At 49.8% G+C, this 14,370-nt stretch overlaps 1 protein-coding gene across 1 annotated transcript in view; it reads right to left on the bottom strand.

Annotated features, from left to right (window-relative positions):
- CACNA1B (calcium voltage-gated channel subunit alpha1 B) overlaps positions 1-14,370 on the bottom strand; it is a 253,389-nt gene that overhangs the window by 144,109 nt on the left and 94,910 nt on the right. Inside the window, exon 6 of the mRNA XM_026049162.1 lies at positions 13,746-13,933. Within this exon, the coding sequence (XP_025904947.1) occupies positions 13,746-13,933 (188 nt within the window). The remainder of the gene's footprint in view (positions 1-13,745; positions 13,934-14,370) is intronic.

Below are 14,370 nucleotides of genomic sequence, written 5' to 3'. Positions count from 1 at the left end.
TCCRAGAAGATTCTCTCACCTCACAGAAGATACTTGATTTTTTCCACCCACTTTTTTACTTAGGATAAGGGATGGGATAGAGGTCAGGCAGTTTCACTGCTGAAGAAAGCAACAATCCAGCTAGCCCAGATGCCCCTGCTTCTTGCCTCCAGTCACAGCTCCTGGTTCCCAAGGGGGCATCCGACGAAAAATCTCCAGCCCTTTGATTCTCACGGTACAACAATTAAYGGTATTTTTGAAACAAAAACAATCTTGCTGTCCCCAAAAGGAAAATCAGCTGCATCCAGCACCGCAGACGTTTGATGTGCACAGGAGCAGAACACACAGAGCTATTCACGAATAGCAGCAAAATATCAAAACCAAATGYAATATATTTTATATCCTGCAAAGAAAAAGCAAACAAAAATCACTCTAATAATTTGTCTACTGCCCTGAACAGAGAGTATTCTGAACCTCTGAGAATTTACTATTCTCAGACGTATTTTTTATAAACACTACGGCAAAAAATGATGTTTACAGATTTTGTCACGATAACTGAGAAACTGTGACCAGCAGTTTTTACCACGAGCATGCAGAGCAGCAAAGTGTGTTGAGAGCCTCATTACTGCACGGACAGCCGCGGTCATGGCGAAGTCCTTGGCTTCGAATGGACCTGCGGCACAGCTGCGCTCTGAGCCCGGCTGCTGGGAGCCCCCCTTGGCCATTCCCAGCTATGGGGAATATTGGGCTATTCCCTGGATATTCCCGGCACTTGCAAACGCGAGGATGCAGATCAAGTCAGCAGCGTCCATCGGGACAGGAAGAGTTAAGCCAACCGAGGTCCGATCTGYGAGGTGAGGAGCTGTCAATGCCCATATCTCTAAAGTTTTGGGAAGGGTGACAGCTGCTGCTGTTACTCCCCCATTAAAATGAGGCACTGAAAATAGAATAAAAACCTTTTCCCAGAACACGACATAAAAGACCTCCTGGCTCTGGGCCTTTAACTCGAGATGAAGGGAAAAGGATGCCGGGGCTCATGAACATGATGTCTCATGTCACCTCGTCATGATCCTGGGCCAGAGCGCCCCAGGAACACAGACAGTAATGAGCTGCTGCTCGGAGCCAAATGCTGTGGAGATAACCACGGAGATGAGGTGACAGAAGGAAAAAAACGAGCAGCAAGTAGGGCAAAAACGTGCAAAGGCACAAGGCGACCAGGGCAGAGATGCAGCGAGCCCTGCGGGGAGCAGAGCGGCGATGCCAAGGCTGGGACGGACGCGTGGGCCCTTTGCGGGACGCGGGAGGCTCCAGGGGCCGGCAGGGCAACCGGCACCACTGCCTCACCCGGCAGGAACCAGGTCAGCGCTGTCGCTGCTCGAGACGCAGCCAGGCCCCACCGCAGGCTTTGTAAGGCCTGGCTTTATCGTGCAGGGGCAAGGGGCAAACGCAGCCCTGGCGTTAGCGTCTTCCCTTGGGTCAAGAATCCACCTGAACCTCTAACAAGCCTGGGATACTAAAGTTGCAGCCTCCCCTGTGCCTTTTTGTGACACTGGAAAGGGCACAAAAGCAGAGGAGGAGAATTCAAAGGAGGGCAAAAATCAACACAGTAGCTACTCACACATGGACACAGGGCACGGATGCTCAGGCTGTTCCAGGGAACTGCCCCAAGGCAACGCAGCAGTGGTAAGAAAGCATCTCTTRCTTGACGTTCGTCACATTAGAGTCTCATGAGCAACTGTCCGATGTCACCGGGACTATCGCTAGGGACTGTCACCGCGGTGGACCATCGCTAATCCCATCGCAATTAGGAAGGATTCAGGGAGAACGGCTGCYGAGCCGCGCACAGCAGACCTGCCCGCCCTGCAACCCCGGCACGCTTGGAGGTCAAGGACAAGGTAGCCATGCAACAAGCCTGACCCAAGGGGTTCATTCCTTGATGGAAATAGAGCTGGAAAMAGAGATGGAAACAGAGGAAATCAGTGGTCGGAAAAAGTGGAAAGGTGCACGGAAAACAGGCCCTTTGGTTTTGGATAATTCAGGATTATAAATGCCTGGTTTGCCTTCCACATGAGAAGGGCTAGAATGTACCAAATGAGAAAGCGAGCGAGCTGCAGTTGCCTCAGCACAATGATCCAGGGGCTGGCCTTTCAGAGCAAGGCCTCCAGATGCTCCAAACCCACCTCCGAACCGGAATCCTCGCAGCTGGCAGCACATACAGATTGCTAGGATCCTGTCAGCCACGTATGAACACGAGTTAAGTACAGCCATTGCATGCAGTGATAATGTTAATTCGGTCAAGATTAAACAGAAGCTAAATCCACCCCTTTGTTTCTCCCGTTCTGCAGCCTTACTTATCCTTTCCAAAGGAACACAGTGCTGGGGAGAATGAGCAAGAGAAAATGCTAATRTTTTATGCCTTGATCCGAAGGCTTATGGCACCAATAAATCAATGAGCAAATACGCTAACCGCCCTTCTTGATAGGAAATTCATTCTTTCCCCAGTTAGTGTGGGCTCACRCGGCTGCTTTATTCTCGAGGCCCGACCTCCCGCCCAGCTGGCGCTCACAGCCTCCAATTCACTGCCAAACATGAGAGGCTGGCCCAGGGGCTCCGCCTTGTTCTTACTGCTACTGGTTGCTAATCCCACCTCTGCTTTCTTATAAACACCAAGAGACTTGAATTATCAGTGTAAACTAGGTCTAAGCAACTCCTAACAAACAGCAAGCCTTCCCTTCCTGCGGTTCATTAGTTCATAAATCTAAAGGTCAAATTGTTGTTAAAACCCAGCAAATCAGGCTGTTTCACCTAATACATTGTTAAAATCAGCACCACACAATCCTCACAGGGTTATCTTTCAAATTTCCTTATTTTCCTGAGTACCAGGAAGCTCTGCCCTCACAGCGCTGCCAAGGTCCCATACCTGGTAGGCACAGAGGCCGACCCAGCGGTGGTGGGGAAGCTTACAGGAAGGTTTGAGGAAGGTTGCTCCTTGAAAACTGGGCACTGCCTTCAAGGTCAGATTCTCGGAGAGCAGGAGAGCTTCATTTGTCACTCACTGCTTGAGGACACACAGGGATAAGCAAGCGAAGCTGCACTTAAACCCAGTTCCATCTTGGTGACCTTTCTTACGCTGCTGTGCCAATTAGCAGGGCTTCAGATGCTGCTGTCATCAAAGAACAACAGCTGGACCCAAAGGGACACTCGTGTATGCGAAAGACACCCACATATTTACAGCCCTGTTCAGTCTGGTGGCTCAAGAACACATGCAACGTCTACGTGAGGATAAAGACACGTGCAGACCAAAGGATGGATTTTGTTGGTCTAGCGGGTGGATGTGGAACAGACTTTTCCTCCCACTCAGCAGCCCCCGTGGCCTATAGCCCCAAGTCAGCAAGACAGAGGCAGTCGCGGGGACCGATTCCCAGAACATTTAATAAGAATTCAATGCGCTGTCATTTTCTGACTTTGGACACAGGGGATCATGGACCAAGGCCCACAACTGCTGCACAAATGGGCAGCCTTAAAAATAAGGTATAGGCTTTATCATCATCTTAAACACAGATCTAGATTCTTCCTGAAAGAAAAATAAATAAATAAATAAGCCTTTATTCCTCAAGCAACAGCTCCAAATGCTCAAGGAAAAGCCTCCAAGAAATTCTCAACAGCAGAAAGTTGTTTAAACGAATTACATTCTTGATTACACTGTACAAAATTTTAACAGTGGGGTGTTATATGTGCTCATTCCTCAGGAAAATAGTGCAGAGCACAGATCTGTTTAGACTAGGCCGCTTCTTTATTTCAGCTGCTCAGGGGACTGCCCTCCGGCTGCTCCGGAGCCCGTTCTGTGGCGGGAACACCCTTGCTCCAAACCGACGTGCATCTTGAACGAGCACCTCGAGCTAACGCRGCGAGGCGGCCCGCGGGGCCTCCCCCGCCACAGTGCCTCGCCTGCCATGGCCCCCGCACGCTCACGGGAGGCGGCGACACCGACCCGGACGCTCCCAGCGCGGCCACCACGGCGCTGCCGCGGGCCGGGCCCTGCGAGCGGCCGCCACCGCGGCCCACGCTCCTCGCCAGCTCCAGCCCTGCTGAGGATCTGCAGACAGGATCCCTGCTCTTCCTCAGGACTGTCCAGCCCGCACGCTGAGCAAGGGCACTTTGATGCACGTCTCTCATTTCCCAAGTACTTACGCTGCCTTCCACGGAGCTACTGGGCAATCTTCCTCCCACGAGAGCAGCAGAATGTTTGCTGGATTCTGGCACAAGAAGCTCCACAAAGACCGAGAACACGGTGCTGACAAAGCCATCTGGATTGAAAATCTCTGTTTTGAAAGTCTCTGTAACGTCAGGAACTTCCTCTGATGGAGGAGGAGGCAGGAGGGAGGCTGGAGTCTCCGCAGCCCTGACCTCGGGGTGGCTCCTGAGAGCTGCCCAAAGGARCCACGTTTTCTCGCACGGAGAACCTGCATCCTGGGCTCATCTCTTACAAGCCCCCGCCAGCAGACGGACCCCAGRACCCCTCCACGCAGTGGAGCCCTCCCTGCACACACTGACCCAACAAAAGCAAGGCCTGGCTGGCCCCAGAGCAGAGCCCCACACAGCCCCACGCCGCCAGTGTCACTGCTGCCCGCAGGCTCTGCACAAAGGGGCACCGACAAGGGCTCCCCCAGCCCTTGCAGAGCAACCCACATCTCGGCTCCGGCATTTTTAGAGGTGTTCTGCTCTTCACTCCCGCTCCAGCCGCAGAGGCACCAGCGGCAGCACCGCAGGGCTGGCGTGCTTTGAACGCATCCGGCTGTCTCCAGTTCTTTGTGCAGGAAACCAATGGCTGGGCACGCAGGAGCTGCGTGTTCCCAGGGTGCCATGATGTTGTCACACAGCAAGWGAACTTCTTCAGCTGGAGGCTTCATTGCTTGGCAAGCACTGATGATATAGCTGCTGTTTGGGGAGGTTTTCATCTCTTTTCAGAGAGCAATTGCTCTGTTAAAGGGCATTTTAAAGTTTACAGGCTATATGTCATTCCCGTCCTGTATATTTTGAATGCCTTCTGCTGAAGCCTTGGGGGAGGCTGCCCCGCTGTCATTTTGGATACACCCGCCCCAAGACACTAAGTAGCACACTGAAGATTCAGYGAGGCAGTTAAACCCTTGCCCAACTTTAAGCATTTGCTCAAGTGCTTTTCTGAATAGGGGTAATTTGCTGAACCAGGCCTGAAACGTCCCGGTCCTTTTAGCCTTAGAGAGATTTTCCATCCGGCCGCTGGGTCAGACAGTCGGAGTTTCCAGATGGATGGAGACCTGGGCATGCTCAGAGACATTCATCACACCCATCTTAGGGCCTAAATATTTCAAAGCCATTTCAGCCTTAGGAAGATGCCACATTTTCTATTATAACATCTTGAGATTTTCACAAAACCTTCCAGATGAGGAGGCAGGCTAAGCAAGCCAGGCAGGAACGCTCCAAGCTCCTGGGAGCTTGGCCATTGGGAAACAGGCTCTAGGACCCTCCAAAATTTACGGATTTAAGATTGTTGTGCAGCGTTCATCGCCCCCACGCTGGATCCATAAATTGTACGGATTTCTCCATTTACCACATGGTTTTCTTTCACAGAGGTCACCAGAGCACTTCAGATCATCAGGTAAATACTGCAATGAGAGTTCAGGGAGCTCCAAGGGGTTTTTACTATTTAACTGTAGTCTCTAAATCAGTGGGAGCAGTGCTTGCTCTCAGCTGTATTGCAAGTCTACTGATGGATGCACCAATTTATTACTCTGCTATACTATATACATCTGACTGAGTTTTATTAGTTAAAAAAATAGATATTTGGGGTATTCTAAGAATGTGCCTTTGCTTTAGAACCAAAATGCTAAAGACAGCAGCTCCAGGAAGCTGTCCACCGAATCCACATACACCCTTCCTCGGACCAAAACTCCCCCTTTAGGGTCTTTGAAGAAATATTTACCTGCAGTGGGACCAAAGACCTCCAAAACCAGGACGATGCTGCTCACCATGCCAGGAAACAAAGTCTTTTCTGCTACTATTAATATTTTGTTAACTGCCTGTATTCCAATTATCTGAATATCTAATTGTCCAGAAAGACCAACATCAACCTCCCCCAATCCACCTTCTACTGACTTTAGTATTGCATTCAATGCTAGGACTAGGATGTCACTAGATAGTGATGGGGAGCATAAAGACAGGCAGGGGCTCGTGTGAATTGCAGGCCCATTTGTATTTACATTAGACCCCCCATTAGCCACACAATAGCTCAGCTTAATGAGGTGATTAGAGAGATCCCATTCCTCCCTCCTCCAGCGTGGGTTAGAGCCCTCGCCAGGGAGATGGGAAATGAGAGACTTGTCCCTTCTGCTCAAGAGCAAGATGCTCAGGACAGCCTGGGCATGGGGCTCTGAAGATCATTTTAAGCCAGAGAGCATTTTTATTCTTTTTATGTTGCTGCTACGTGTCTGTTTGAGAGCACAACACAAGGAGTAGCTGTTTCTGTTTATACACGACTTTTTCAAGCTTGGGAAAGATGCTCAGGCCGAGAAGGCCATCACAAAAGATGGTAATAATCTAAAAGAATGAACAGTGACATTAGCGGATTAAAGTGATCCTAACTGCTAGTGCCAAGTTGCACCTGCAACATTAGGGTTTTTTTCCCCATCTTTTTAACACTGCAGGGAAGAACAGAGCACAGCTGTAACATACACAGACGTGGCACACGGCAGGTACTGCTCCCTGCCACATTCCCACACTCAACTGCAGCAAATCCCGTCCGCTGCACACAGCAAAGGGGCAAAAATAAATCACACGCCAGAAACGGGTGCCATTCTGGGTGGGAAAATAAAACCTTTCCTTGTCCTCCTCCTTCCTGCTGGCAGTAATGAAAGGCAGCACCTAAGCCATTTTTTTCCCTCTTTTCCTGTCTCCCCATGCTTTTGCTGGCTAAACAGTTTAATTCTTCGTTATGTTAATTGAGAGCAAGGAGAACTGGGACACACACACACAAGGAGGGAGCACAGGARACCCAACACACCATAAATGCCCTGGGCCGGCGGCATCGCTGGCTGCCAGCGCCACGACACAGACACGRTTACAAGCAAAGCCTCACTTGTTCACAGGCATGTTGGTATCTAACTATGATAGTTTTGTTCTGTAGTAGGCTCTGGCTTCAGATCCCTTCCAATGGGCAAGAGACAGCAGCACAACAGGTCTGTTGTGAGACAAGAACAATTTCGAAGCCACCTTCTCAAGAGGCCATGGACTTTGCTACTGCTTTTTGCTGGAACAAAGTAGGCGTGACAAGGAAACACAAGCACAAAACCTCACAGGAAACCATAACCACAAGCAAAGCCAGTAAAAAGTCACCTCTACGCCCTAACTGGCAGGTTTAAGAGATGTCTGAGAAGATGGTGGCCCTCAGGCCCCCAAGGGATCTCACGGGCAGGCAGTGAGCATAGAGGAAACTCAGTGCTAAGTGTCCACACTGGGGACATGCAGTCTAAACATGCTTTATTTCCCTTCTCCCATCCATTGCAGGAAGCCTTCCAGCTTCTTGAGAGCTTTTTCACAGGCAACCAATGCAGTCACCTCCCAGCTTTTTGCAAGGGACCTCCCAGCAACAACTTTGATTCCCCAACTCACTGCTTTGACCAATAGCAGACCAAGTGCCAAATGACTTGGCCTTGATATATAAACATCATCCTGATCTGGGGATGCACGTGTAAGCTCTCCCAACACAACCGGCTCAAACAGATTCTCTTCTGCTGCTGCAAGTCCCTGTAGCTACCACCTCTGGGCTAGCTGGAAATAGAACAAATATACCTTGACCTTCAATTTCCATATCTTTATAGGAATCAAGAAACTCAAAGACACAAAAGGGAATGAAAAATACCAAGTTAATCAAAAGGTACTCTAAATTCAATGAGAGTTCAGATCTAGTTGGGATCCACTTCAGAGTAAACTTATATTTTATTTGAACTGCTCATTCCTACCTACAAGCATATTAGGCAAGGCCCACTCCACAGTCTCGAAATACCCACTAGACACTTAATATTTGACCACAGAAAATAGAAGAAACAGGAAAATCTCTTGCCATTATAATCAAAAGCGAGCGAGCATACACTTTGACATTTCTCCTCTCCTGCAAGGAGTCCCTGTTTTGCAAAGCAAATTCCACTACGCAGCTCTGAGCTCCTGTGGAGAAAAGATGAAAGGTAAAACCCAGCTCTTTGAAAGTCAACATCAAGACTTGAGCCGGTGAGTTCCTATAAGGGAAGCGGGACCAGCCCACGCCGCTCAGCGCCCTGGTCGCTCGGCCTGCACCTCTGCTGAGAGGCACCAAGGCACCTCGCAGAGCAGCACGGAGCAGCCCGAACGGCTCCTGCTGCGTCACCCGGCAGGACTGAGCCCAAAATCATCCACGGCATGTCACGGGGAGCACTGAGCTCCAGGCAAAGCACAGCCAGGGTCTAACAGCTACTGTCTCCTTTAAGACAGCTCTACTGTGTCTGTCTCAAGTACGGGCTCTGCAGAGTGACCAATGCTCTACTCACCATAGTAAAATGATTTCTTATGTTGAGGAAGTCACAGATAGGCACCAGTTTTCTAGTTTTCCCACTCTGCAAAATGCAATGGTTTTCATATGGGAAACACGGGAATCCATGGCAATCAAAGGCAGGCAAATGTCTCCCAATCAATTAGGTTATTGCACGAGAAAAAAAAAAATGAGAAGCCCTATGATAGCACAAAAGTAATTTTTTTCCTTAAATCCCAAGAGAATATCCCCAAATAGCCTATATCAGGAATAAACAAAAAATCGATCACTGTAATTCACAAAGATTAAGTTTGTAATCAAGATAATCTAAAATATCACTGCTTAATTCCAGGATTAGGCCTGGGGGAAGATGAGGATAGATTTGCCTCTGAAAGACAGTTCATGAGAYGGTTCATGCTCTGCCCTCAGAGGACTCGCATCCCAAGGCACCATCGTTCCTCTTTGCTGCCTATCTTACATTTTCCCCTTGACAGTGGTCACCAATATTACCTACAGTTTGGAGGGCATCACTGGCAGTTCTTCTCCTTCTGCAGCAGTGACATCCTCTGCCTCCAACAGCAGCCGATCACTGTCAGAGAGCTGTGCTTGTAGCATGGGGCAAGTACAGTGCAACATTTAGCATATTAAAATACTTTACAGAGACTAATAAAGGGACATAGTGTTCCCAAGAGACAATCTGATCACCAGCTCCTGCAGCTACACCAGGCTGGAACTAAAGTAGTCCCTGTTATGGGGAGAGGAGAAGAGCCAGGCCTGCCRCCCTAGCAGGTGCTGCTGCGGCTGCTTGCCCGATCACCTTACACCTTTGTGACTAGATGCGGCCCGAGCTGCTCCAGACCTTGTTTGGACTAATTGCTCTGGCCCTATCATGAAGCTCATCAGGAAGGAGTTTTCCTCGGCTTCTGCTTATTTTTAAAGCATTTCACCTGATTAGTGACTCASTCTTTTGGCTTCGAGCATAAGCTTTGCAGGTAGTCTTGCTAGGAAACTTGCATTGGAKGCAATCAAAGGGAAGCTCCATGAAGGTATAAACAGTGGAGCAACAAGGAAGAACGAGTCTGAGGCTGGTGTCTTCTCCCCGTTCTCCTAATGTATCAGTTTATCACTGGAGGAAGAGGCAATATTTGCAAGGCAGGTTCCTTACTGCCAAGCCTTGTCTCCCATGCTGTTTTTCTCTAAATCCATAGAAAGACTGTATCTGCACCACACAAAGACATTTCAGTTCTCTGGAAATAACAAAATAATTTTCACAAAGAACTTCTTAGTGCAACCTTTGGAAAGACTTGGGTCGATCTACCAAACTGAGCCTCGCTGTCCCTCTCCCCGGAGGGTCACTTGACACTAAACTCTTCTGCCTGCCTAATSTCACCACAGACCTGTTTTTCAGCTAGGCCTAAGTCTTCAAGTTACTTGCAGGACAGAAACCAGGTCCCCCTGAATTAAATTAGTGATGAGCCAGCAAAGGACACCAGGCTCTGTGACTACCCTGAGCCATCAGCACTGCAAACAAAAGGCTCAACTCTTCTTAGCGCCCGGCAGCCAAGCCCAGCAGCACRGGCTGTGGCAAGAAAAGAGCAGAAATAAAGCGCTATTGATCCAGGGCAAGCAATCAATCTCCTCATCTGCCAGAAGGAAATGAATGGCCCATTAAGGAAGCAGTCCATAACCTCAGCTTCCCCGTAATGGGTCGCTCCTAGACTGCCTGGCATCAAAGAGATTTCAGCCCTCGGAGTGGACCCCACGTGCAGGCTGTGGCTTTCAACGGCAAGAAGGGAGAGGGCTCCCAGGGGCAGGGAAACCAGCCCGCCGGGCAAGCAGAGCCAGCCCGCGGCAGCGCTCGCACAGAGGCAGGGCTCAAAGGCCACTGCCCGGCCCGAGGAGCAGCAACCCCCACCGGCTTTTAGTTAGCTGTGATGGAACAAAAAAGCACACTTCGGGTTTTAATCAGCGGGCATAGACCTTGCATCTTATGGTCTCACAGCCTTTTGCCAATGTCAATGAACCAAACACAAAGTGGGTCCATACCTCAGCTCCAGTGCGGAACCTGCGTGTGTGGAAAGCAGGTTCCTGAGCAGAGCTGAGGCTGGGGGTGGCAGCAAAACCAGCTCCATCACTGCACGATCTTCATCCGGCCAAGGCCATTCTCCTCATCAGTGGAGAACCCCAAATGTCAAGTGAAAGCTCTCTGAACAACCAAAAACCTCTCACTTGTTGCCCTTTCTCTGAACCTAAGTATGCTGACGTACTATCCATCCTCCACAAAATAAGGAGACTAATCTTTGCAAATACTCTTTTACTGCAGGTTCTGAATGCAACAGGCTGCATCCTCCAGCTCTTTCCAGTATCGATCTAGTGTAGGTCCAGTACAGTCCCTCCTGATCCAGGTGGGGCTGCATCAACCCAGGGTAGCTGTTGAATGGATTAATCATTTCTATGCTGCAAGGATTAACAGTTGCATTGCTGTTACCTCTGCACCGCAGCCTGACGGTCAAAAACTGCCTTGATGAGTTTTCAGTCATTATTCCAGTGTGCGTTGGGCGTGGACTTCATTTTTAAATTTCATTAACCTAAACTGGGCATAGAGGAAACAAAGATAAAACCCGAACAGGGAGAAAACAGCAGATTACTGCAGCTCCCAAGTAGCTAGTGATGCAGATACCAAGTGCATCCTCTTTGCTCTTGCGCACCCTGAGGCCCCGTCGGCCGAGCCGGGGCACGGCAGGGCAGCGCGGCAGGGCTGCTGCCCCGGGAGCACGGGCACAGCCTGGCAGCCGGTCCCACTGCACAACCCCGCAGCCAGYGCCACGCTTGGACTGCGCTAGGTACAGCAGCCTTGCATGGATTTAATCCCAATTCAAAAGAGTTGAGAGCCAAGAGACCCACTCCAAAGGAGGATACCGGCCTGGAGCTCCAGGGGAAGGAGCCCTACGCTGCCTTTCAGCCTCTGGCCTGAAATTCTGCAGCTCCCCATGCTACGAATAGAGCATTTGGGCACCCTCATACCTGCCAGGAATATGAAGCCCAACAGCCTTTAAACCCTAACCAGGAGGGTCAGGTGAGGCCTGYCATTGGCACAGCAAATGCTCACTGCACCCCACGCGGGCATCCACCTCCAGTTAAATTAACAAACAGCTAAAATGATGCTATGGTCATTAAAAAAAAATTAAAAACTCCAGTAGTCAGCTCTGATTTTTGCTTGTGGTACAGAAGGCAGTTTGGGAGAAGATGATCTAATACACTACGTATTGATTAATCAATTCCAAGCAGGATGCTAACGAGCTTTTCTTACAATGGGTGGTTGCAGAAGGAAGGAGCAGGGTTGCTGAATGGGAGTGGGGACAGCGGTTGTGTGATGAACTTCCAAGGAGAGGGAGGAAGGGCRGTGGGAAGAGATCCGCCTGAGCAGAAAGACACTGGCGAGAAAGAGCCAAGGTGAGCAATGAATGGACAAGACAATAAATCAGATATATGGACTTATCTAACACAGCAGATATGTACTTTACCATTTACTGTGGTTGATATTAATAAAACTTCCCTGTTGCTACAGAAATAGAAGAAAGTCTGTGAGAGTCCAGCGTGCGTCTAGAGCCTGTAGTGACATAGACTGAACAATCTGCAGTCCGATCAGCCAGCAGAACGGGCTGGAAGCGTTATGAACGCCTACCTCAGTTAACGTGTCCACTCCGGTTGTGTTTGGTTATGTGATGTATGGGTATGTCTAAGACAGCACAAGGTAATCCAGATTAGGGCTGTGATAACTGCGTGTGTGCCGCCTTCCACCGTCACGGGAAAGAAACAGTCACAGCAGCCAGAGCAGGAGGCCTCGGTACAGCCCTGAGCTCTGGCTCCCACGCRCACAGAGCAACACAGCCCTCCACGCCTCTGCTCCAAGGGATGCTCATGGTGCCTTTAGCCACCCTAAGTGACATTATTTGTGGCCTTTTGCTCTCTCCAGCACAACTCACCACAGAGAGCTCGGCCTAGCACTAACCTGTGGCGTGGGGGCCGTGGGACATAACGTGGATCATCCTTGGCTGCATGGCCAAGGACAAGGAACTATGCCTTCCTAATCACCACCGTCCCCAATGGGAGCTCTAACACGKCCTCTCTTGCACACCCTGTACTTGATAGAGTCCTTCATTGCTAGAGGGACAGCAAGAACATCAGAGCATCCTCCAGACCCAAACTGTTCCACTTCACATGCACTGCGGAGGGCAGGCAAAGCTGTAAGCCAAGCACCAACCTGGCGGAACAGATGTGTTGCAGCTGCCCACGTCTCTCAAGACTCCYGAAGAACAAGTGCCCACCGTGTGTGTGAGAAAACCCCATACAGGTGCTAGGAAGCAGCTGCAGGGCTCTATTCACAGATCATTCAACTCATCCAAAATAGAGGCACGGCTCAGGTGCTTGCCTCCCAAGGCAAGATTCCTCAACTGGACAGGTATTCGCAGACATAAAGAAGTATATTCCTGACGGTATGGCCTTCCTATTGCTATTAGCTGTGCAGAGGTGTCCTTCACTTTTAGGAATTGATGTGTTTGAGCTTGAGTGGCTGTAACAATGATGGTCAGAGTTGGCAGGAAGCACAGCCAGCAAAGACCCCTATGTGGATTTCAACAGGGTTCAGCTTCTCTACCACCAATGGAGTTGTGCCAGGCACGGAGGTGACTGATAGGACTTCATAAAATCACACTGGAATCGCCAACACGAGCATTGCATTTTGGTGCTTGAATCCAGCTGACATTATTCACCGATGTAAATATGTAAGACAAAGACTAAACCCTATCCCCAAAGCAAACCTCTAGATACAAAACATCACTCTTTCAGTACAGCTTGTGAACCAATTCCCCGTGGGACACCACGCAAATACAYTTCCAGTCACACATCCATCCTAGAGCAGAGCACGCCGGCACTTTGGAGCAATATCCCCCAGTCTTTGCCATGAAAACATCATGCTGCMGGTAAGCAAGCCACAGCTTGGAACTACCACCAACACAGCCCGTGGTAGCAATTCAAGGGCCCTTGTAGGACCTGCAGAACAATCCCCCCCAAAATGAGAACAATCTTCCTGAAAAGCAGGGCTAGGTGCTAATCAACAGAAAAAACACCCAGAAATTCACTTTTTCCTTTTCCAGTGCCACCATTCCCAAAACAATGCACTTCAAGCACTGTCCCAGAAGTCTACCAGCRTCAGCCACGGACTCACATTGTAGAGGATGTCGGTCCATCCCTCCATGGTGATGCACTGGAAGACGGTGAGCACAGCAAAGAGGATGTTGTCGAAGTTGGTGATGCCGTAGTTGGGTCCTTGCCAGTATTCCCGGCACGTGGTCCCGCTCTCACATTGCCTGGCAGGAGGCTCCTCCCCGCAAGGAAAGTCTCCCACCTCATCACCTGCAGAGGACAGCAACAAGGAGGAAAAAATTACTAACCAGGGGTATTTAAGCAGTGTGGTGCCTCTGCAGCCTCCCGGCTCCACCTCAAGAAGCTGGTTTGCACTTCAGGTTTCCTTAGGCTACTTCGGATGGGTAAAAGCGGATTATATACATGTAATCATTATATAGGACTGTGGTAGAAAGGGGTCTTAGGGCAGGATGGAGCAGAGSTCTCCCTGAAGATAAAGAGCCCTGAATTTATCACTGGCAACAGCATTTGGCTATGTCGTAAGTGATAAACACCACAATAAAACAGTGCAGTAGAAGTGAGGCCTTGAGAATGCTGCACAGATAAAACRACGCCGTGACCCAACGATACCCCCTCACACAGCATAGCCAAGTGCTAAATGCTCATGCTACAACAYTGAAGCAAGGGAGCAGCCTCTGCACCGGCAG

Source organism: Nothoprocta perdicaria, unplaced genomic scaffold, assembly GCF_003342845.1.
Source record: "Nothoprocta perdicaria isolate Ctin4 unplaced genomic scaffold, notPer1 scaffold_6, whole genome shotgun sequence".
NCBI classification, from domain to species: Eukaryota; Metazoa; Chordata; class Aves; order Tinamiformes; family Tinamidae; genus Nothoprocta; species Nothoprocta perdicaria.
The sequence above is the reverse complement of the archived record's forward strand: the minus strand, read 5'-3'. Positions and strand labels throughout refer to the sequence as shown.